Source organism: Dendropsophus ebraccatus, chromosome 9 (assembly GCF_027789765.1).
Source record: "Dendropsophus ebraccatus isolate aDenEbr1 chromosome 9, aDenEbr1.pat, whole genome shotgun sequence".
In the NCBI taxonomy this organism is placed as follows: domain Eukaryota; kingdom Metazoa; phylum Chordata; class Amphibia; order Anura; family Hylidae; genus Dendropsophus; species Dendropsophus ebraccatus.
Genome location: NC_091462.1, coordinates 70,238,421 through 70,262,190, shown reverse-complemented (window position 1 = coordinate 70,262,190; position 23,770 = coordinate 70,238,421). Strand labels below are relative to the sequence as shown.

The following is a 23,770-nucleotide window of genomic DNA, read 5'->3' as shown; positions in this document are numbered from 1 at the left end:
ACAGTATGGCGGTATTGGTCAGGTCTGGTGTAGCAGTGTTACCCAGTCACAGTTTGGTATACCTGTTGTGCCCTGTATATACATGTACTGTATGGATGGAGTAGGGGGTCCTGTATATACATGTACTGTATAGATGGAGTAGGGGGTCCTGTATATACATGTACTGTATAGATGGAGTAGGGGGTCCTGAATATACATGTACTGTATAGATGGAGTAGGGGGCCCTGTATATACATGTACTGTATAGATGGAGTAGGGGGTCCTGTATACATGTACTGTATAGATGGAGTAGGAGGTCCTGTATATACATGTACTGTATAGATGGAGTAGGAGGTCCTGTATATACATGTACTGTATAGATGGAGTAGGGGCTCCTGTATATACATGTACTGTATAGATGGAGTAGGGGGCCCTGTATATACATGTACTGTATAGATGGAGTAGGGGGTCCTGTATACATGTACTGTATAGATGCAGTAGGTGGTCCTGTATACATGTACTGTATAGATGGAGTAGGGGGCCTACCAGTTATTACTGTGCATGTTGTGAGGCAGCTTCCCTAGCAACCATTGCTCCCTGTGAAAATGAAAGCAGTAATCCGATTGGTTGCTAAGGCTCCAACTGCCGTCTCTGCTGCAGCTAATTATATCACCTGTGTGTGCAGTGAGGAGATTTTCCCATTCTTCTCTATGGGGCGCCTCTCTTTGCCCTCCCCCTCCCCTCCTGTACATCTGGTAGGGACGGGACCTTCGCAATAACCTTCCCGGGCACCCAATGTATCTGTGTGCCAAATTTGGGGTCAAACGGTTCAGGCGTTTGGAAGTCTATAGAGGACAGACAGACAGACAGAAGGACAGACAGACAGACTGACTTTGATTTTTATGATATAGATACATCCAAGGGCCACAATAAAAATGTATTGTGTAATGCTATTTAAGATATGTATGGTATATGAACAATATATATGCTTTGAAGTAGGGCTGGGCGATATAAACGATATGCCAAAATATCGTCATCAATTCGGTTGACGATATAGATTTTTGCCATATCGTCATATCGCGATATACCACAGAGCGGTAGTGAATAAGTTTCTCACTTACCGCTCCGTGGTACCGCGCTGCAGGGCCTTCCGTTCACGCATCGTCAGCGCGCTAGCGCGCTGATGCGTGTGACGTCAGGTCTCCCAGTGCATGCTGGGAAGAAGACGCGGCCCGTCTCGCCTCGCGGACTCCATCAGCCAGCCCTGCAGGAAAGGTAAGTAGCAGAGGGGTCGGGGGCGGCAGATGGCTTGGCATGGGGCTGATGATGGCCCTGGCTGGGGGGACATGATGGCTGGCACATGAAATGGCTGGAAAACTGAGAGGGGAGATGACTGGCACTGGGGGGGGGGGCTGATGACTGGCAACGGGGGGCTGATGACTGGCAACGGGGGGCTGATGACTGGCACAAAGGAGGGCTGATGACTGGCACAGGGTGGGCTGATGGCACAGGGGAAGGCTGATGACTGGCAAGGGGGGCTGATGACTGGCAAGGGGGGCTGATGACTGGCAAGGGGGGCTGATGACTGGCGCAAGGGGGGCTGATGGCACAGGGGAGGGCTGATCACTGGCACAGGGTGGGCTGATGGCACAGGGGAAGGCTGATGACTGGCAAGGGGGGTGATAACTGGCACAAAGGGGGCTGAAGGCATAGGGGAGGGCTGATCACTGGCACAGGGGAAGGCTGATGACTGGCAAGGGGGGGGGTGAGTATACACACAAAAAAAAATATATATATCGTGATATATCGTTATATCGTGCATGCATCAAATTATATCGTGATATAAATTTTAGGCCATATCGCCCAGCCCTACTTTGAAGGTCTGAAAAGTGGGAGAAGATCACACGCATTTGTAGCTTTAGAGTGGCAAAAACAGCCAAGCATTACTACAATCTGGGGTGCTGAGCGAGGGATCAGAGAACCTTACTCTTCTGATATGTAAGGGTCTCACCTATCAGACATTTATGGCAATTCCTTTGAATGAAGGTCCATGAAGGTGTCAGATAGGGAAAACCTAAGGATCGAGTACAGGGTATGAGAGGGTGCAGCTTGTTACATTTACAGAATAATACTAACAGATAGCCTCCTTTGGTCTACAATAACAATACCACACATATAGTGCCCTTCATTAACAACACCTGTAATAGAGTGTATCCTGTACAAGCACCAGACACAACACATGGTACAAAGCCATTGTCTAAGTTCCCCACCCTATTCTCTACACCTGAAGGATAAAGCCCCTATTACATGGGGCGACATAGAGGAGCAAACGAGCACTGTAAGCGCTTGTTTGCTCCTCATTCCCCGCTCGCTGCCAACGCTATTACATGAGTCAGCAGCAAGCGGGTAACTGCAGGGGAGGCTGTGGGGAGCTGCAGTGGGGGGTATGGAGGCTGCCCGGGTGATCGCTAGATTGTCCAGACAGCCCATAGAGGATAGTGGCGGTCTGCTGTCACCCCTCCTATTGCGCAGAGCATTTTGGAAGACAACATTTTGAAGTAACATTTTGAAAGACAAATGACAGCAGCAATCAGCCGACATCATTCATGATCTTTGCTTTCTATGACAAGGCATGATTATGGGCCGCAACGGCCGATATCATCGGAATACGGATGATAATCGTGCCGTGTAATAGGGCCTTAAAGCTGTGCCTTCTCGAAAAATAAGGATACAGAAGAGAGAGGGCAAACAGGACAATGATTGTTCTCTCCCACTGTAGACAATTTTATTTTTTTTTTACCTTTCAGTGAAAGCATTATATAGAATAAAGTAAAGTCAAACACAATTGTATTAATTACCTTATTTCACTTTCAAAAGCCTTTATAAAGGGAGACCCCCTCATGGTTTGTGTTTTGACAATGTGATCATCTAGCAGCATCTGTATATCATCCACAGCTGATAAGATATAGGTCCCAGTTTCCCGATAGGGAAGTAAAGTGAATTCCATTTGATCCCATTCAGAAACCATTTTCTCCATTGCTTTCTCAAGTGAGTACTCCTTGCTTGCACCTTCACTAATGCTTTCAAATTTGTCTAAATACGGTTGGAGTTTCATGTCCAAAAACTTATTAACACTTGTGTCCTCCTGGGGTTTAATCGGATAGCCAACTATAGCAGACATTGCCTCCCAGTGCCTATCACGTAATCCTGGATTACAAACAACCTGAATAAGTGGGGTAATTTCTTTGAATTCTTCAACTTTCTGTTTGATCTTCAGCGTTAGAGAATGAGCATTTGGAGAGTTTGTAAATGTCCTTTCCAGTTTGTAAAGCAATCTCCAAAAATTTCCCACATCTTGCTCTACAAGATCAGGATTTACTGTAGTATATGGACCTTCCGTCCAATTTTTATACTTTGTGTTAAACTCCACGATAATTTCATAAAGTCTGAGATATGGATTGAGAGACTCTTGAATCTTTTTCCTTTGTGGATACTGTGAAGCTGCCCAGCCAAATGCTTCTTCTTCTGAGTTAAGTTGATCAACCTGAAATTTTAAATATCTCATTAAATGTCAGAAAATATATTCTGGATTAATGAAACCTCACAGAGTTCTTTTTATGGTACTTTTTATCAATTTGTAGGTCTGCAAGGACCCTGCCTTTTGTCTCTGTGAATCTGGAGTATCACCACTTCCAAAGCATCTCACAATGCATCAGTGGTGGTCACCCCAATACACTGTAGGTTCCTAAAATGCAACCTTTTCCTCCATCATAAGATTGTACATCATATTCAGGCAGGTCAAGGGGTAGGCACACCTAAAATATGTGTGGCTGGTTTTTTTTGTTAATATCACTAAAACAGGTTTGGTGCAGAGGAATAAATCCCAAACAGATCTTTTTGGACAAAATATAAAGAGGGAACACAAGAGGCCATAGGTATATTAAACAATAATATATATATATATATATATATATATATATATATATATATATGCATTATTTAAGTTTTGACTGGCACAAAGCCCACAGAGCCACCATAACAGGGGAGAAAATAAAGGGTTTTCTTTGTTCTTTATAATTCTACCTTTCCCTCTGGAACATACTTTATGGTGCCCTTACACAGAGAGATTTATCTGACAGATTTTTGAAGTCAAAGCCAGGAATGGATTTGAAAAGAGAAGAAATCTCAGCTTTTCCTTTATGACATGTTCTCTGTTTATAGTCTGTTCCTGGCTTTGGCTTCAAAAATCTGTTAGATAATTATCTCTGTGTAAAGGCACCCTTAGGCACATGTGGTTACCAGCAGGATGTTTTTGCCATCATGTCATATTTGCCCTTACACATTGGGGGAGATTTATCAAACTGGCTCAGTTGCCCATAGAAACCAATCAGATTCCACTACTCATTCCTCACAGACTCTGGAAAATGAAAGGTGGAATCTGATTGGTTGCTAGGGGCAACTGAGCCAGTTTCACTTTACACCACATTTGATAAATCTCCCCCATTGTCTTGCAAATCCCTACTCTAACATTAAAAACAAATGGGAAAACCAAATTACCTTTACTTCCTGACTAGGTTTATTTCCAATCTCTCTCATGCCTCCTTTTATTTTACTATAAAATACAGCAAAACTGGGGTACAATTTAGCAAACTCTGGGAGACTGTTTTTACTCCATGCAAGTTAAAGCATGGGTCTCCAAACTGCGGCCCTCCAGCTGTTGCGAAACTACAACTCCCATCATGCCTGGACAGCTAAAGCTTTGGATTTGGCTGTCCAGGCATGATGGGAAATGTAGTTTAGCAACAGCTGGAGGGCCGTAGTTTGGAGACCCATGAGTTAAAGTATCACTATGTTCCTACACCATTAAAATTATGACCCTTTTTAGTAGACGGCCATCATTTAACCAAAAATACAAAAACAGTGACTGAGGCATGATCCATATTTTTTTATTAGTACCAAATTTTTTTCTGTTGGATGATGTGACCAAAAGACAATTTTTTTAAGACAATTGCAGCGATACTAAATATGTTTATTTTGATTTACATTTTTTTATTCTAAAAAGAATGCTTGTCCTAATGCTGTCCAGTGTTTAGAGACAGCTCAGGAAGTAAGCCTGCTATAAACACAGCACCTACTGGCTGCTATTAGCGCCGCGTCTGCTATCAAGACCGTGGCTCTTAGACCACGGGCAATTAATCATTTAGATGCTGCTGCCAAAACTGACAGCAACATTTAAATAGCTTGTAAAACGCTTCCTTAGTGGTCCAGTGGGGGGATTGACTTCCCAAGATGTGATCGGTTCCGTTATACTTACCACCCGGGGCCTCTTCTGTGCTTTGGATTCTGTCCTAGCTGTGGGATTGCTATAGGCTGCCTTCAGCTGCATGTAGCAATCAAGTCAAGATAAAATCCATCAATGCAGTACATTGATCGAGCCTGACAACTGTCACGCAAGAAACAGAAAAGGTGCAAAGCTGTAGTACAACACTATACTAACCTTTTCAACAGCTTGTTCCAACTTGGAATTTAGTGATTGTGCTTTTTTTAGGTATTTGTTAACCTCCTGAATATCACCATATGCATCAAATTCTTCAACTTGCTTGCCATAGTTTTCTAATTCTTCAATAAACCTCTCACAACGCAACTAAACAAAAAGTGTTTTAGTAAAAAAACATAGTGAGTACATAGTGCATGTATACAAAAGAATACAGTTTATATAGTGTGTCAAGAGGTGGAATGCTACTGTATATACAACGAAGCCTTGGATTACAAGGAAGTCTGTATGACGTTTTGCAAGACTGCTAAAAAAACAAACAGGCAAGATTTTGTAATACAAGCACCCCTGTGTCCTAATGTGATGTGCTGGGTAGAAAGCCCTCTTATTTTAACCAACTGCTACCTGATAAACTCTGCATATGATCAGACGCCTGTCAGCTCTCCTTGAGTGCCTCCTCTCCCTGCTGCTGGGGGACGGAGTGTGAGTGAGGCTGTGGCTCCTTTATACTCTCGTGTTCTGGCAGCCTAAATCCTGCATACACAGACGTAACCCATGTGGTGAGTGATTTAACTCCTCAGGGCTTTGTCCGGTCATCCCCTGCTGCTGCTGTGCACGTACCACCATTTTACCTACACATAGAGTTAGATGGTGTATGACAGGTGCTTCCCTCTATGTGCACACTGAGGAATTGTCGAGGAATTGAAGCAGAAAGTTTTCAGGCAGAATTCAAGCAGAATTTAAGCCCCCCATTGACTTCTATAGGATTCCTCTAGCAGATCTACAGCAGAAAAATCTGCTCGGAAATTCTGCAGTGTGAACAACAGAGCAGAAAACCCATTGAACACAATGGGACTTTGCTCTGCACATTTTTTACGGGAGGAATTTCAAGCTGAATTTTGAGCTGAATTTCAAGCTGAATTCCTCGCCTTTTCCTCAGTGTGCATATACCCTAACTCCTGAATTAATCCCTTCACCAATAGCTTTTCCAGGCAGCCGACACTAGTACCAGCAGGTCTGCAGCCACCTGAGGAGTTGTGTGTGGAGGGAGAGTTAACTGATTAACCCCTTCTTTACGAATACAGTTTTCTTTATTGATAAAGAAAACCTTACCTACCTTATTTTTGGGTTGTGGAACAAATTGTCTATTTTTCAATATTTCTTTGCTTTGATATACTAGAAATTTTGATAACAAGCACGTTCCTGGAATAAATTATGCTTGTAATCCAAGGTTTGATTGTAATTTATTTGGTAATAATAGAACCTAACATAGTAGAGTGCCACAAAGGAACCACATAAATCTGCCAAGCTAATATCTAATATCAACAATACATTTATCAATAAAACAAACGTATTGCTGACCTTCAGCCCCTCTTGATACTGCTCAGTCTTTTCCCTTATTATCTTTCTGTGCTCCTCAAAAACTTCTCCCATTCGGCCATGCCACTGAAAGGTGCTGTTGTTCAAACGAATATCTGCAGGGGACAAAGTAACATAATCCACAAGAAACAAAAGGCGATTTTTTGCTTCTACAAGTTTCAACTCCATATCCATCATATCCTGAGCTTCCACTTTCTGAATGTATTCCTGTGGAAAAAAAAAAAGGATGAAATTTACCTTATGGTAACCAGAATTAATATTTTGTTTTTTGTTTTCAAGGGAATGAACAACGTAGGATTTATATACCTTCAGTTCCATGAGTTCTTGTGTATTTGGAGGAGTACTAAGAGCCTTTTCTGCAATTTTTTCAAATTCGTTGCAGAGTCTGAAAAATAGTATTTAGGTTAAAAAAAGAAATCCCATAAGGTTATGGAAATGCATATCATAATACTGTATATGGCTATGTTCCTACTATGACACAAGTGTATGTAATGACGGCAGTGATTGTACACATAATGGCTGTCATCCCAAATAACTAAAAAAACTAAGTGGGAAAATATCCTATATGTGTTATTTGTTCTTTCCTATAAAATCTAATAAAACTTAACTTATTTACTAAAAAATTAATTTTCCTAACTGATCTTCCCTATGCTGTCATAGTCCTTCTGATGCCCTGTGTCACTTTGTTATTTTTTGTGACAAGTAATACTGTGACTTGATGTCATGTTTTGTCACACTGCAACATCCCTTGATGCTGAATCAGGACCAGAACACTGTGGTGAGGCCCATGAGCCACAAGTTAAGCTAGGATGCTGCCCACCTTATGTTGGAAGATAGTCCAGACCTCAACCCATTAGCGAGCCATGACATACCTGGTACGTCATGGTGCTGCTAGTGGGGGTACACTCTGTGAACCCCCTCACTATGGTGCCACTCCCATCTGCTATCTGCAGCCGGGGACCACAGCTATTAGCCAGCGCAAGCCAATGGACCGCTCCACTGAATTAACAATTTAAATGCCGCTGTCACTTCAGCCAATTCCATTAAAATGAATTGAGTCATTAGATATACCTGGGCTAATTCATTTTTCACTCTTCTATTTTAATATTAGTACACAACATGCGGGTAATAAGAAACACTGCTGAAAGTTCCCGCTGTAAAGGAGAAGTTCCCATAATGGTGCCATCTACTCCATCTCTGTTCCATTTCCATTTCAGACAGAATTTCCTATATCTCCGCAGCAATGTCCTGTCCTGTGATTGGCAGAGTGGGCAGGTCCTGCTCAGCTCTCTCATCTCAGAAGCATACATACAGAGGGACCAGCAGAGGGGTAGGCAATTATTATTTAATTTAATCATTTTTAGCCTCAGCATTGCATTATATCAATTATTTAAAAATAAATAAAAGAAGGCCATTTTTTTCAAAACTGACATATGTCCCTATATGCGGCGATACCTTTGAGATGCTTTTACTTATCCTATTGATTCTGAGTTTTTTTTTTCATGGTACATGTACATAAATTAAGGATAGCTTCATACACCGTATTGCAGCGGATTCACAGCAGATTTGATCTAAATAACTGAACACAGCATCAAATCTGCTGCGGATCTGCACGTGTGAATGAACCCTCAAGCAACGAAAAGGCAGAATATAAAAAAAATATATATATACTTTTTTCATAGCAATATTTATTTCCCAAATTTTTAGAAATATCCAATATGTAGGATACTGATCCTAGTAGGATACTGACTAAAGCACTGGCCTCAGAAACAATGGAGCATCTAGTGGATTTTGGGACATTTTTTTAAAAAAACATCTGACATATCATGGCGTCAGAAGTGTGAATCAGTCGAGGTCCGGCTGCTGGGAACCCCGCTGATTGCTAGAACTGCCCCTTCATCTCCACTACAGGGAGGTGAATTCAGTAGACTGCTTGTATTAGCAGTCTACAAGTGTCACGGTCACTGTCTTTTTAACTTTTAAAATCTAGGCAAGGAGCACATTTGGACAATATCTCAGGGCCGTATCCCATTAGTAGTAGTCCAAAAAAGGAAAATAGGTCCACAGATGCAAATAAAAAAATAAAAAAATTTGTTTAAAAAAATAATGAACACAGAGTAAAAACAAACGCCAAGCATGTGTGTTCATTAATTTTTAAGATGTACTAAATAGATTTGGGGATTTTTTTTATTTGGAGCTGTGGACATACCTTTCTTTATTGATTAACAGGTCTGTTCACAGTGTCCGGATGAGTGTGGCTGGAACTTGTAGTACACCCTGTTTGTACTGCCGGGTAAGTTCTTATATTACTACTGATTATGTTTTTTAGTTATCATGCTTCAGAACAAAGCAATACTTACTTGTATCCAGGTTCAGTCTCATGAAGGCAACTTTTTAGTCTTGTGCTGGTTGAAAAAAAAAAACTAAACACAGAAAGTCTTGGCCAGTACAGAATGTCATGGCTCAATGCGTCTGTCAATCAAATGACTTTTCCTTTCCTGTAAGCATCCAGGTGACCGGGACTTCCTGCATTTGGTCTCTATTTTTCAACCAGCACAATACTAAAAAGCTGCCTTCAGGAGACTGGACCTGAATTTCAGGTAAGCATAACTTTTTTTTTAAAGCATGACAACTAAAACAATATGTAAATTGCAAAAATGCTTTATTTCTCATCCCCTGTTGACGTTATATGAATAACGGCCATTGTTATAATACAACGGCTGTTATTGGCTGTTAAATGATGGCAGTGCAAAAAAGAGGACATTGTTTTGACGGTGTGTAAACATAGCCTAAATGTGACAACTTGCATTTTACTTTTTGTTAAGAGGTTGTATGAATGAAAAAAAGAAATGCTGCTGTTATTTATTTTCCTTTTAACTACATTCTATGTGTAGTATACATTTTACTGTTATTATGCATAATAGTATAATTATATCACTACCTAAATTAGGTACTTTTTATGTTTTTAAAATTTACACCACAAAAAAAAAAATCATTATTGATATATTTTGAGAGCCCTAACATTTTTATTTCATTATTAGGGAGGTGGGCTGCGCAGGGTCAACCAATTAGATGCTGGGGTCAGCACTCAGTGGCATCTAAAGGGTTAAAGTGTAACTAGTATTTTTAAAAACTTCTGACATGCCATAGTGACATGTCAGAAGTGTGTATCGGTCGAGGTCCAGCTGCTGAAAACCCCCCCAATTGCTAGAACCGCCCCTTCATCTCCACTACAGGGAGGTGAATTCCGTAGACTGCTCATATTAGCAGTCTACAGAGTTAATTTCCTCATAGCAGAGATGAGTTATGGCAGGAATCCAGCTATATATCACACCTGGTTCCTGCCATGGATGCGGTGGGCCATGTCAAAGATTTGCCATGGCATTAAAACACTTGAACAACTTACTTTCTGTTGCTCTCCTGGTGATCCTTAAACATTTTTCCTATCAGTTTTCCACAAATTGACTCTGTTCGTTTAGCCAGTGCTCGGATCAATTCATCGCAGTGGAGTTCAAACATTCCCAAGCGGGTAATCTGATAATGTAATAAATTCTGAATTACAAGTTTATATAAATGTGAATTAAAGATAACTGTGGACAAAGTTAATTTTCTGTTCTTAAAGTAAAAGCTGTAAAACCTTTAAAGGGAATCTGTAAGCACCTGGGCCCAACCTTTTGGTAATTTGTCCAATGGATTATGCACAATCCTACTATAATGAAGTGTCAAAGTGTTGTTTGTGCCACACTCTGGCACCCCTCACCACTTCTTCCTCCTCTTCATGAATAATCAATGCTGCCCGGCCTCCTGCTTGCTCAGCTGTCAGCCAGTGTCTCTGGTTGCAGATCAGTCCTCTGTAGGCAGTTTATGTCTAATGGTGTGCTTACACAGAGATTTATTTGAGATTCTTAAAGCCAAAACCAAGAATGGATTTGAAAAGAGGATAGATTCAAGTCTTTCCTTTATGACCTGTTCTCTGTTTATAGTCTGTTCCTGGCTTTGGCTTTCTGTCAGATAAATCTCTGTGTAATCTGTGTAATAGCACCATAAAGGAAAAACTCAGGTATTGTTTAATGTCTGAACCCAAATGTATTGGGGCTATGGTCTAGGGATAACTCACTAATCTAGAGACCTGCCAGTTGTTCATCCTTTGGTTAAAATGCCCTGATGGAAATTCAATATAGGTCTTTATTTTCTTTTTCTTCTCATTATTGTATCATATTTAAGGATGTTCACACACAGTATTTTTGCTCAGTATTTTACAACCAAAACCGAGAGTGGATTGAAATCATAGAAATTTTATCTTCACACACTGTTAAGTGAGTGGATGGCCATCATATAATCGCAAATAACGGCCATTATTCCAAAATAATGGGATTAAAGAGATTTGAACCAAAGAATGACCTCTAGACAGGTGAGTTACCCCTAGATCACAGCTCCAACACATTTGGGAAATGTCAGAAATTCGACTATTTCTGAATGTTTTTTTTCCAGACATGACCTGACTACAGAGGACTCATCTGCAATCAGACACTGGCTGACAGCAGGAGTGAACAGTGAGTGTGGCACAAACAACACTTTGACACTTCATTGCAATAGGATAGTGCAATCCACTGCTCAGACAAATTTCCAAAAGGTACCATGCTTACTAGGGGACTGCCAGCTACAGCACACTGTCAGCACCTTAGGTAGGGCTTGGGTACTGACACATTCCCTTTAAGAATTCATAAGACAATGTTCTCACTAAAGATTTATTCATGCATTTAAAGAATTTGTGAGAAATTCAGAAATCATGCAAAATAATGCACCTGTCAATGTAATTTCTATGGAATAGGCAGCTCAAGTAACGGCTAAGGGACCCATACAGAGATGGGTTGAGGTAATAAAATCTCTCCTGCTGATTCATTTCACATGGCCATAAAGATAAAATTTACATCTGCAAGGCTTTCAAAATGCCGTTGTAGAAGGACTATGCCCACTGATCGACAAAGGGTCTTAGTGACTAAAGTAATTGGTGATGCCTATAGGTTAACCTTCCCTGCTTTTAAATTCTTTATGACATAAGGTCATTGATGCACGGATGTCCAGGTCAAATGAAGCAATGTTCCTTCTCACCCTTTTAAGAGCCATAGTGCTTTTATTTTTCCACCTACAGGGCTGATTGGGGAGTCATTTTTTGCACTATGATCTCTAGTTTTTATTGATATCATATTGGTGTAAAAGAAAAATTTGAACCGCTTTTTAATATGATAAGTACTAAGTATAAATGTGTATAACTTTATGGCACCAGTAGATTTAAAACAAGTAGCCACTGTAAATATAACAATATGTCATGACTTTTTGTCAAAGTGCTTACAATATTTAGCACAATTGTTATTTGTTCACAAGACCATTAGTTTTTTCTGGTGGTCACATAACAGCACAGAGGGTCCTTTATATGAGGTCTGATATACCAGTTTTTAAGTGCAATCAAAACATTACCTTTCTTGAATTATATTGTATTTCCTCTGTGAGTTTTTCATATTTCATGACCTCTCTCATAATTTCTTCAAAAGTATGTGTCTCAGCTAAGAACTGCTGAACATCCAAGTCAGCTTGTTTGGTTATGATGAAGTTGTACTTATCATACAATTTCAAGTGTTCCTTAGGCAAAAGGCTTTCCTGAGCTACAAATTCCTTGACTTTTCTCTTGTGTTCTTCCAAAATCTCTTCAGGAATAATTGGCTTTAAAGTAAATTTTGACTGATGATCCTGTTTTTATGTGGATAAAACAGACATGTATACACATAATTACTATCTCATACTTTTGAAGCCACTAAAAATCAAAGAGTTATATTCTCCTGCTAAAGAGAGAGTACAGAGGTGCAACAATAACCTAATAAAGTATGAGCTGCTTAATGAATGATGACATACTGTAGTCTTAGATATGCAACCCTGGCTAGATTATTTTATTCTGGACTAACGTTTTCAGATCAAATTCTCCCCCCTTTTTAAAATGGAGAACAAGGAGGGTGGTAACTTCCACGCTTCCCCATTTCCCTCGGCTTTCCTCTTTCCCGTCTTTTCCTCAGTTTTTTCTTCTCTGAATACTTTTTTGTATTATTGCAACTGTTTCATCGGGTGGATTAAAAACATTGGGGGGGGATTTATCAAACTGGTGTAAAGTAGAATTGTCTTTGTTGCCCCTAGGATCCAATCAGATTCCACCTTTCAAAGAATCTGTGAGGAATGAAAAGTTTTGCCAAGAAGGCTTTTAACAGCCTTGCGTTTACCCAAATTGGCAATCATTTGCCAAAAGGATGGACAAATATTATGTACAAGTCTGCTTGTAACTTATGCACATCTTCCATAGGCTATGTTCACATGATGTTTTCTTCTGGATGCTGTTTGATACCTAAAAAAGGCTGTTGTTTTAAGTGTCAAATAACAACTGAGGTTTAGCATGTTTCAGTGGTCGCCAGAGCAATGACGGCTGTTTGGTACATTATTCTAGTTCAGGTGTGCTGATTGCCCTTTGGGTGTGTCTCTAATTAAAAAGTCTATTGAATTTAAAAGTAAGACATTTAAAGGATGCTAAAAAAATGTGTGTGAACAACTAAAATTAACATCCGTTGTTTGCAAAAGAAGGCTGCAAATATTTTTCATGATCATTACTTTGAAGTCCGTGTAAACTACATCCTTTATTTAATACACTGTGTGCATAGGTCAGCCATCAGTCCTTTGACTTCAGTCCAAGGCATATGTGTGGGGAGTGTGGCCATGGCCACAGGAATTACCTCTAGACTATAAACTACATGAATGTCATTATATGGTATGGGGTCAAAAGTTTATTGAGTACCAATACAAATGTGAATACACAGTAGAGGTTTTCATAACTTATCTTATATCATACGTCATGGTACCTGTTCAAGAAAAAGTCATCTTTTATCAACTGCAGATTGAGTTAAGTGGGCGGGGCCTCGTGGTATTAGTGCCACTTAGCCCCGCCCACAATGCCACAGTTGGCCCCGCCCCCTCGACGGCCATTGGAACAGGCTGTCCGAAAGGTCTAGACCCCATCCCCTTTACATTGGCCAACCAATGGACGTAAAGGGGGCGGGGCCAACGTCCACTTAATGCAATCTGCAGTTGATAAAAGGACACTTTTTACTTGAACAAACACCATGACGTATGATATGAAATAAGGTATGAAAAACGTTAAATTTATCCTTTACACCTGTGTAGAGATGTCAGAATGCACAAAGGGGGTGACAGTGTCACTTTAAATTAGGCTTTGCCTCCAAATACTCAGCTGGATTCACTAAGAGGTGCATGCCTCTTAGTGAAACCGGCCTAACTCGCGCCCACCGTACGAGCAGGTGTAGATTTTTTACATGATTTCTGCCATGAGCAGGTGTAAATCCTGGAAAATTTAGCACAGGAGGAAGCCATGGGGATTTTTAATGGAGAGATACAGAATTGTGCCTCATTGCTGTTTTAGTCCTTAACATCAGGCACGCAGGTGTTGTGATCTGGTCCTATCTAGGCTTGGTTCAATTTGAAAACGGTAAGCCTCTCCACACTGAGGCAAGAAAGCCTCATCCTCATGGGTTTCCCAATGGCCCCTGTCACACTAAACACCCTCTCAGACGCCATACTGCTGGATAGGCAGGGCCAGAACCGCATAGGGTCTAAGAAAATTAAGGGGCAAGGGTGACTCCAAGTATGACTCAACCTGTAATTTTAGCTGCTGGTGGAGGGAGACTACAGCCAGATGTTGACCTTCTCTGCCCAAAACTGCACCAGGTCAAAAATATTTAGGGGCAAGGGTGGCTCCAAGTTTTACTCAACCTGTAATTTCAGCTGCTGCTGGAGGTAGACTTGAGTATGGGGCTTACTAGCTTATTCGTTTAACTTTTGGCTCTTCTGACCCCAACTTTTGTACCCCACTAACCTTGTTATCTGGCTCCTCTGTCCTAGGCTATCTTGACCTGACTTTTCTGTGGATTGTGATTTGGTACCTTTGCTGGCCATTTGGTGTGACCTCGGTCAGAGATCCCACCCGTTTGTGCTTGGAACCGCTGCCCATATAACTCCTCTTATGGAAGATTGTCAGCAGAAAAAGACCACTTGGTCCATCAAGTCTACCTTTTTAGTATTTATTTCTTATTATCTTAGGATAGATATATGTTGATCCCAGGAGTGTTTAAATTCTTTTCCAACCAAATCTGCTACTCTTTCAGTAAAGTAATACTTTCTCAAGTTGCTTCTGATCTTTCCCCCAACTAATCTCTTACGGTGTCCCCTTGTTCACTTTTTTTATTAAAATACTTCCCTCTTGAACCTTCTTTAACCTCTTAATGACCGAGGTCATTGATGCCCTGATGTCCGGGTGAAGTTGAAGCAATGTCGCCTCCTCATCTTCTTAGAGCCTGTAACGGCTGGGGTCAGTGGATCCACGTGGCCCACACAAGCGATGGTACTGAGCCGCACCAGGGAGCGGAGTCTAAGGGGCCGCTGGTCTTCACCAGAGCCCGCCGCAAGGCAGGATGGGCTTGCTGTGGCAGGCGATCCCAAGGTCGCTACCCCTGGCGCGACTTGCTTGTGTAGGTGGCGAGTGGAGACGAAGTACAAAATCGTAAGGCAAGGACGTAGTACAAAATCGTAAGGCAAGGACGTAGTACGTAGTAGGACTGGTACACTAGAAATGACAGTAAGTAGGGAACGCTTTCTCTGATAGGCAAAGGGCACTAAAGATCTGGCAAAGGGAACAGGAAGGGGCAGCCTTTAATAGGGGCAGAGAAAATGGCCAGACCAATTGTGGGGACACTGTGCCTTTAAGACATAGCAGAGTCGGCGCGCGCGCCCCAGGAGGAGGGGACGCGCGCGCCGGCTCTGACACACTGAGACTCCCCGGCGTGCAGTGCAGACGCCGGGAGTCAGGGGAGGAGAGGACATGGGAGCCCCAGGAGATGCAGGGGACCTCCTGCAGAGGGTAAGAGACTGGGCCGGGCGGCGCTCGGGAGCGGAGGCGGCGCGGACCGCCATGACAGAGCCATAGCACGTTTACTTTTCCACCTAAAGGGCTGGTTATGGTGTCATTTTTTCTGCCATGATCTCTAGTTTTTATTAGTATCACATTCGTGTAAGAGAAAATTTTTCATTGTTCTTTAATAATTTTTTCGAATATATAATTTTATAAATTTGCAATCATGGTGTTTTTTTTTCTGTTTTTTAGTTACGCTGTTCCGCACACTTTTATGTTAAATATGTTTATTTATTTTTATATTTTTTACTTGTATAATGGGAAAAGGGGTAATATAAATCTTTATTGGGGCATTTTATTAGGGTTTTTTTTTACACATTTAGAACTGCATATATAAGACCCTTAGGGTACTTATATATGCAATGCTCTGGTTGCATATACTGATTAATACTATGCCATCGGCAATCGATGCTATGCTATCAGCAATCTATTCATAGAGTCTGCCTGAGAGCAGACTCTATGAACAGATTAAAGATCCGAAAGGATGGAGGTAAGTTGCCTACCTGCGCCTGTCGGCACATATGATTCGGGGTCCCGATCAGTCAGTGACAGGTCCTTGTCCTGTAACTGACTACCTTAAACACCGCAATTGCTGTGTATATAGCCATATGGCTGACATGAAGGAGTTAATACTTTAACATATTTCAATCATGTCCCCCTTTCCCTTCTTTTCTCCAGACTATACAGATTCAAATCCTTAAGTTTTTCCTCATATGTTTTATGCCTCACACCCTTTACCATTTTTGAAGCCCGTTTTTGGACTCATACCATCTTGTCAAATGATTTTTAGGTGAGGTCTCCAGAACAGGACACAGTATTTTACATATGGTCTCAGTAGTGCTCTACACAGCAGGATCATATTCTCCCTCTTCCTACTGGTTATACCTCTAGCAACACAGCCCCGCATACAATTTACTTTCCCTACTGCCTGGCTGCACTGGTGACTCTTTTTAAGGCTGTTAGAAATCACTACCCCTAAATCTTTCTCTTCTGAAGTCTTTGCCAACACAGAACTGCACACCACTTGCCTCTGCTCGGAATATACACCATTAACAACAACCCTCTGATATCTATTCTTTAGTCAACCACAAATCCACTGAACTAGCCAGGGATTAAGTCCATTTTTCCAACTTCTCTAACAGCTCTTTATGGGGGATTGCAATAAAGGCTTTACTGAAGTCCAGATAGGTGTGATATCCACGGCACGACCTTCACACAACACTTTTGTGACATAATCAAAGAAATCAATGAGATAAGTCTGCCCGCAGTAAAGTCATTCTAGTTTGGATTCATCAAATTGTTCATTTTTACGTGTAAGTGTTTAGATAACTTTTACTATTACATATGTTAAGCTAACTGGCCTAGAGTGGATTTTATGCAGCTGATCCACCATCTACTACTGTCCAGGGTGAAAATTTACATTTTTAAAAATTTGACATTTTCCTATTTTTGGCACTGTTACAACAATAGCTGTTGAACAAAACATTACTCTTTAACCCCTTGCCGCAAAATGACGTTTGGGAAACGTCATGTAAAGCAGGTAGTTCCCGCAACATGACGTTTCCCAAATGTCATGGTTTCCCTGCCTCCCCCCGCTGTCCCTGACGGTGATCGGGCAGCAGGAGGAGGCTGTGTCACACCGCATCCTCCTGCTGCCAATGCCCGGAGGGGAGCTGCGCTCCCCCCGGGCAGTTAACCCCATAAACGCCGCGGTCAATGCGACCGCAGCGTCTAAGGGGAGATTCAGTGTCGCCTCCCCCCACCGCCACTCAATGTGTGTCCCCCGGCCCCCTCCCCTCGTCCCCCGATACCGGCGGATCGCCGGTACTACCGTTTTAGCGGCGATCCACCAGTACCGGGCATTACCGGCGCCGCCGATAGCTTTCATCTCCCCCCACCGTGAATCCACGGAGGGGGGAGATGAAAAATGTCCCCTCAGACCCCAGATCACACTACCCGGGCGGCCATCAGATCCAAGATGGCCGACCCCATCCCTGCGAACAAACGATGTTTGTTCGCAGGGATGGAAATGAATTAGTGATCAAAGCCCCATGCTCTCCGCCTCCGGAGGTAGCGGAGAGCATGGGGCAGTGATCGGGGACCCCCCGTGTGGTCCCGGAGCAGGGGATCGGCGGTATATACTATATACCGCCGATCGCCTGTTCCCAGTGCTGATCAGCATTTTTATCCCCTGTCACCATAAATCATTGGTGACAGGGGATAAAAAAGTGTCATCGTGCCCCCCCCCCCCCAAGTTGCCCCCCACCCCCCCAGTCACCCCCGTCCCCCAGTCACCCCCCTACCCCACATACATTACCTGATCCAGGGAGGTCCGTCCTCCTCGACGTCCAGGCTGATTCTGAAGTGCGCATGCGCTCCAGAATCAGTTATCTCGGAAAATTTAAAGTGACAGAGACCAATTTGGTCTCTGTCACTGAACTATGATTACTGTGATATTTTCTATTTTCTAATCATAGAAATACAGTGAAAATGAAAATGAATGTATAAAGTACAAAAAGTGAAAAACATACAAAAAAATAAAACACACACTTTTTATTATAGTAATAATTGCAGTTTACTCCCAGATTACCCCTAACCCCCCCTAAATTACCCGTAACCGCCCCAGGTTGCCCGTAACCACTGCAGGTTGCCCATATCCGCCCCAGATTGCACGTAATCACCGCACGTTGCCCATAACCACCGCACGTTGCCCATAACCACCGCACGTTGCCACTAACCACCGCACGTTGCCCATAACCACCGCACGTTGCCACTAACCACCAAACGTTGCCACTAACCACCGCACGTTGCCCATAACCACCAAACGTTGCCACTAACCACCGCACGTTGCCACTAACCACCGCACGTTGCGCATAACCCCCGCACGTTGCCTCTAACCACCACACATTGCCCATAACCACCGCACGTTGCCCATAACCACCGCACGTTGCCCATAACCACCGCACGTTGCCCATAACCACCACACGTTGCCTGTAACCACCCCAAATTGCCAGTGACCCCCTCAGATGGTCCATAATCAGCCCCGATTGCCCGCAACCCCCCATATTGCACGTAACCACCGCACGTTGCCTCTAACCACTGCACGTTGCCTCTAACTCACACACGTTCCAGTGACCCCCTCCAGATTGCCCGTAACCACACCAGATTGCCGTAACCACCCAAAATTACATGTACCCACCCCTGATTACCTATAAGCACTTCAGTTTATCAGTAACCACCCCAAATTGTCTGTAACCACCCCATGTTGCCCGTAACCAAGGCAGATTGTCTGTAACCACCCCATGTTGCCCATAACCAGCGCAGATTGTCTGTAACCCCCCCAGGTTGCCCCTAATCACATGTAATTTCCCCCAGATTGCCTCTGACCACCGCACGTTGCCTCTGACCACCGCACGTTGCCTTTGACCACCGCACGTTGCCCCCGACTACCGCACGTTGCCCCCGACCACCGCACGTTGCCCCCGACCACCCCAAATTGCCAGTGACCCTCTCCAGATTGCCCGTAACCAAGCCAGATTGCCTGTAACCACCCCAAATTACAGGTACCCATCCCAGATTACCTATAAGCACTTCAGCTTATCCATAACCACCCCACGTTGCCCGTTACCACCGTACGTTGCCCATTACCACCCTACGTTGCCCATAACCACCGCACGTTGCCTATAACCACCACACATTGCCCATAACCACCGCACGTTGCCCACAACCACCGCAGATTGTCTGTAACCCCCCCAGGTTGCCCCTAATCACATGTAATTCCCCCCAGATTGCCTCTGACCACCACACGTTGCCCCTGACCACCGCACGTTGCCCCCGACCACCGCACGTTGCCCCCGACCACCCCAAATTGCCAGTGACCCTCTCCAGATTGCCCGTAACCACCCCAAATTACAGGTACCCATCCCAGATTACCTATAAGCACTTCAGTTTATCCGTAACCACCCCACGTTGCCCGTTACCACCCCATGTTGCCCGTTACCACCCCACGTTGCCCGTAACCACCGCAGGTTGCCTGTAACCACCGCAGGTTGCCCATAACCACCCCAGATTACCCGTAACCACCCCACATTACCTGTAATCTCATTTTTTTATTGTATTTTAGTAACTGCGCTGTTCTAATAACCATTACTAGCTGCGGTTTTGCTCCAGCAAATTGGCGCTCCCTTCCTTCTGAGCCCGGCTGTGTGCCCATACAGTGGTTTATGCCCACATATGGTGTACCGTTCTACTCAGAAGAAGCTGCGTTACAGATTTTGGAGTACGTTTTTTCTCCCATTCCTCGTGAAATTGAGAAATTTTAAACTAAACGAACATATGTTGGAAAAATTCTAGTTTTTCATTTTTGAATACTTTCCTCTAATACCTGTGGGGTCAAACCGCTCACTGCACCCCAAGATGAATTCTTTGAAGGGTGAACTTTCCTAAATGGGGTGACTTTTGGGGGGGTTCTCTTCTGCTGACACTACAGGGGCTCTGCAAACGCACCTGGCGCTCAGAAACTTCTTCGGAAAAATCTGCACTGAAAATGCTAATTGGCGCTCCTTCCCTTCTGAGCCCTCCTGTGTGCCCATACAGTGGTTTATGCCCACATATGCCGTACCGTTCTACTCAGGAAAACCTGCGTTACAAATTTTGGGGTGCAGATTCTCTCCTGTTCCTTGTGAAATTGAGAAATTTTAAACTAAACGAACATATTATTGGAAAAATTCGAGTTTTTCATTTTTACTGTCTAATTTTAAATACTTTCCTCTAATACCTGTGGGGTCAAAATGGTCACCACACCCCAAGATAAATTCTTTGAGGGGTGTACTTTCCAAAATGGGGTGACTTTTGGGGGGGTTCTCTTCTACGGACACTACAGGGGCACTGCAAAAGCACCTGGCGCTCAGAAACTTCTTCAGCAAAATCTGCACTGAAAATGCTAATTGGCGCTCCTTCCCTTCTGAGCCCTGCTGTGTGCCCATACATTGGTTTATGCCCACATATGGGGTACCGTTGTATTCAGGAGAAGCTGCGTTACAATTTTTAGGGCACTTTTTTTCTCTTTTTCCTTGTGAAATTGAGAAATTTCAAACTAAACAAATATATTATTGGAAAAATTCGTGTTTTTCATTTTTACTGTCTAATTTTGAATACTTTCCTCTAATGCATGTGGGGTCAAAATGCTCATTCTACCCCAAGATGAATTCTTTGAGGGGTGTACTTTCGAAAATGGGGTGACTTTTGTGGGGATTCTATTCTGCTGACACTACAGGGGCACTGCAAACGCACCTGGCGCTCAGCTTTTTTAATGCAGATTTTTCTGAAAAGTTTCTGAGCGCCAGGTGCGTTTGCAGTGCCCCTGTAGTGTCAGCAGAATAGAATCCCCCCAAAAGTCACCCCATTTTCGAAAGTACACCCCTCAAAGAATTCATCTTGGGGTAGGATGAGCATTTTGACCCCACATGCATTAGAGGAAAGTATTCAAAATTAGACAGTAAAAATGAAAAACACGAATTTTTCCAATTATATGTTCGTTTAGTTTGAAATTTCTCAATTTCACAAGGAAAAAGAGAAAAAAAGTACCCCAAAAATTGTAACGCAGGATCTCTTGAGTACAACGGTACCCCATATGTGGGCGTAAACCACTGTATGGGCACACAGCCGGGCTCAGAAGGGAAGGAGCGCCAATTAGCTTTTTTAATGCAGATTTTTCTGAAAAGTTTCTAATTGGCGCTCCTTCCCTTCTGAGCCCGGCTGTGTGCCCATACAGTGGTTTACGCCCACATATGGGGTACCGTTGTACTCAAGAGAACCTGCGTTACAAATTTTGGGGTGCAGATTCTCTCATGTTCCTTTTGAAAAGGAGAAACTTTAATCTAAACATATATATTATTGGAAAATTAAAATTTTCGATTTTTTTATGGCCTAATTGTGAATACTTTCCTCCAGCCCCTGTAGGGTTAAAATGCTCATTATACCACTAGATTAATTCTTTAAGGTGTCTAGTTTCCAAAATGGGGTCACTTATGGGGGTTTACAGCATACAAGCCTCCTAAATCAACTTAAAAAAAGAACTGGTCCCTAAAAAAAATCAGTTTTGGAAACTTTCACAAAATGTGATAATTTGCTAATAAATTTCTAAGCCCCATAGCCGCCTAAAAAAGTAAAATATGTTTCCCAAATTATGCCAGAATAAAGAAGACATATTGGTAATGTGATTTAGTAACTAATTTATGTGCTACGACTTTCTTTTTTAGAAGCAGAGAATTTCAGAAGTTCATAAAATGCAAAATTTTCAAATTTTTCATGATATTTTGATGTTTTTCACAAAAAACACACAAAGTAGTGACCAAATTTTGCCACTAATATAAAGTGCCGTATGTGACGAAAAAACAATCTCAGAATCGCTAGCATACGTGAACTATAAGCGCATAAAAAGAGACAGGTCAGATTTTGAAAAATGAGCCTGGTCATTAAGGCCAAACCAGGCTTTAGAGGCAAGGGGTTAATAGTCCCACTATTGTAGCTACAATGGCTGTTTTATTGCGATCTGTTTGTATGAGGTTCATAAATATTCGCTCATCTCTAATTAAAATACTTACCCACTCTGAATATAGTTTTGTTTCAACTCTTGGAACGAGACTGACCGCTTTGCCCATCACATCGTAGACATTTAGCAGAACAACTTCAAAATCATTAAAGTTAGGTTCAAATTTAATTGAAACATTGTCGAGAATGAGTCTTATTATAAAGCCTGGATGTTCATAGGCACGAACCGAATCCTGGAAAAATAAAAAAAATTTAATTTCAATTTGGAAATCTCCAATATACTAAAAAATATTTTAAACTAAAAGTATGACAAGATAAACACACATTTTTTACACATATATAATTTCCTTTTTTGTACATTTTACTGAAACATTCTTACATGTTCTTGTTCACACACAACTACAACAGCAATATGTGTAAAACACTGTAATTTTTTTAATCAAATAATGTGCAACATTAAAATCTATTAGACTATGTTCACACACAGTAAATAACACCAAAAGACAGCTGTAATTTTGAGGTAAAAACTATAGGAAAGTGGCCGGCACTGCACACACAGAATAAAGAATAAATGAGCATACTTGATTACAACTATTAAAATAATGAACATGCTCATTATTTACGACCTGTATTGGAAAAACTGCTGTTTTTATTTCTCCTGTCTACACGTTATTTTAAAAAGATAAAAAAAATTTTTACCAATGTGTGCACACAGATGGCTGTTTTTACTTTAATGTGAAACATTATAGATTTGAAATACAGCTGTGTTTTATAATTATTCTACTCTTGGAATTTTAATTAATGAATTAATTAATTTATTTATAAATAATTTTATTTATATAGCCCCAACAGATTATTTATATAGCGCCAAACAAAACTCACTTAAAAGCCAGTGAGTGCCAGCTGCTATAAGCAGCCGACACTCACCGGTAATGACTGGCATCAACAATCATGCTGATGTCCTCCATTAATCCCATAAATGCCACTATCTATAGCAATTATCCCCTTCTACACAATTACAAGCTGCCAAGAGAGCCTATTAGTTACCAGGGGTGGTCACAGTCCAGTTAACCTTGGCAATCAGTGTCGGACTGGGGTACCTGGGGCCCACCAGAGGAAATGATCCTTGGGGCCCACCAAAGAAGAATCAGTAAAAAGCGACATACTGACCCGGTTCTATTGTAGATTCATCTGGATCTGCGACAACTCCCTTGTGGATGACATGTTTTCAGTCGAACTATAACTCTCAGAATACCCTACACTTATGAAGCTTTAATGAAGGGTATGTTGGGAGTTGTAGTTTCAGAGGGAACAAACCTTTAATAAGTGATTGTTGTGTAGAG

At 42.2% G+C, this 23,770-nt stretch overlaps 1 protein-coding gene across 3 annotated transcripts in view; it reads right to left on the bottom strand.

Moving 5' to 3' along the window:
- The window catches only part of DNAH7 (dynein axonemal heavy chain 7), a 262,909-nt gene that overhangs the window by 177,747 nt on the left and 61,392 nt on the right, over positions 1-23,770 (bottom strand). For all 3 annotated transcript variants that reach the window (XM_069983597.1, XM_069983598.1, XM_069983599.1), the window contains 7 exons: positions 22,481-22,660; positions 12,332-12,601; positions 10,260-10,387; positions 7,160-7,238; positions 6,836-7,060; positions 5,477-5,623; positions 2,838-3,523 (listed from right to left, as the gene is read on the bottom strand). In XM_069983597.1, the coding sequence (XP_069839698.1) occupies positions 2,838-3,523; positions 5,477-5,623; positions 6,836-7,060; positions 7,160-7,238; positions 10,260-10,387; positions 12,332-12,601; positions 22,481-22,660 (1,715 nt within the window). The remainder of the gene's footprint in view (positions 1-2,837; positions 3,524-5,476; positions 5,624-6,835; positions 7,061-7,159; positions 7,239-10,259; positions 10,388-12,331; positions 12,602-22,480; positions 22,661-23,770) is intronic.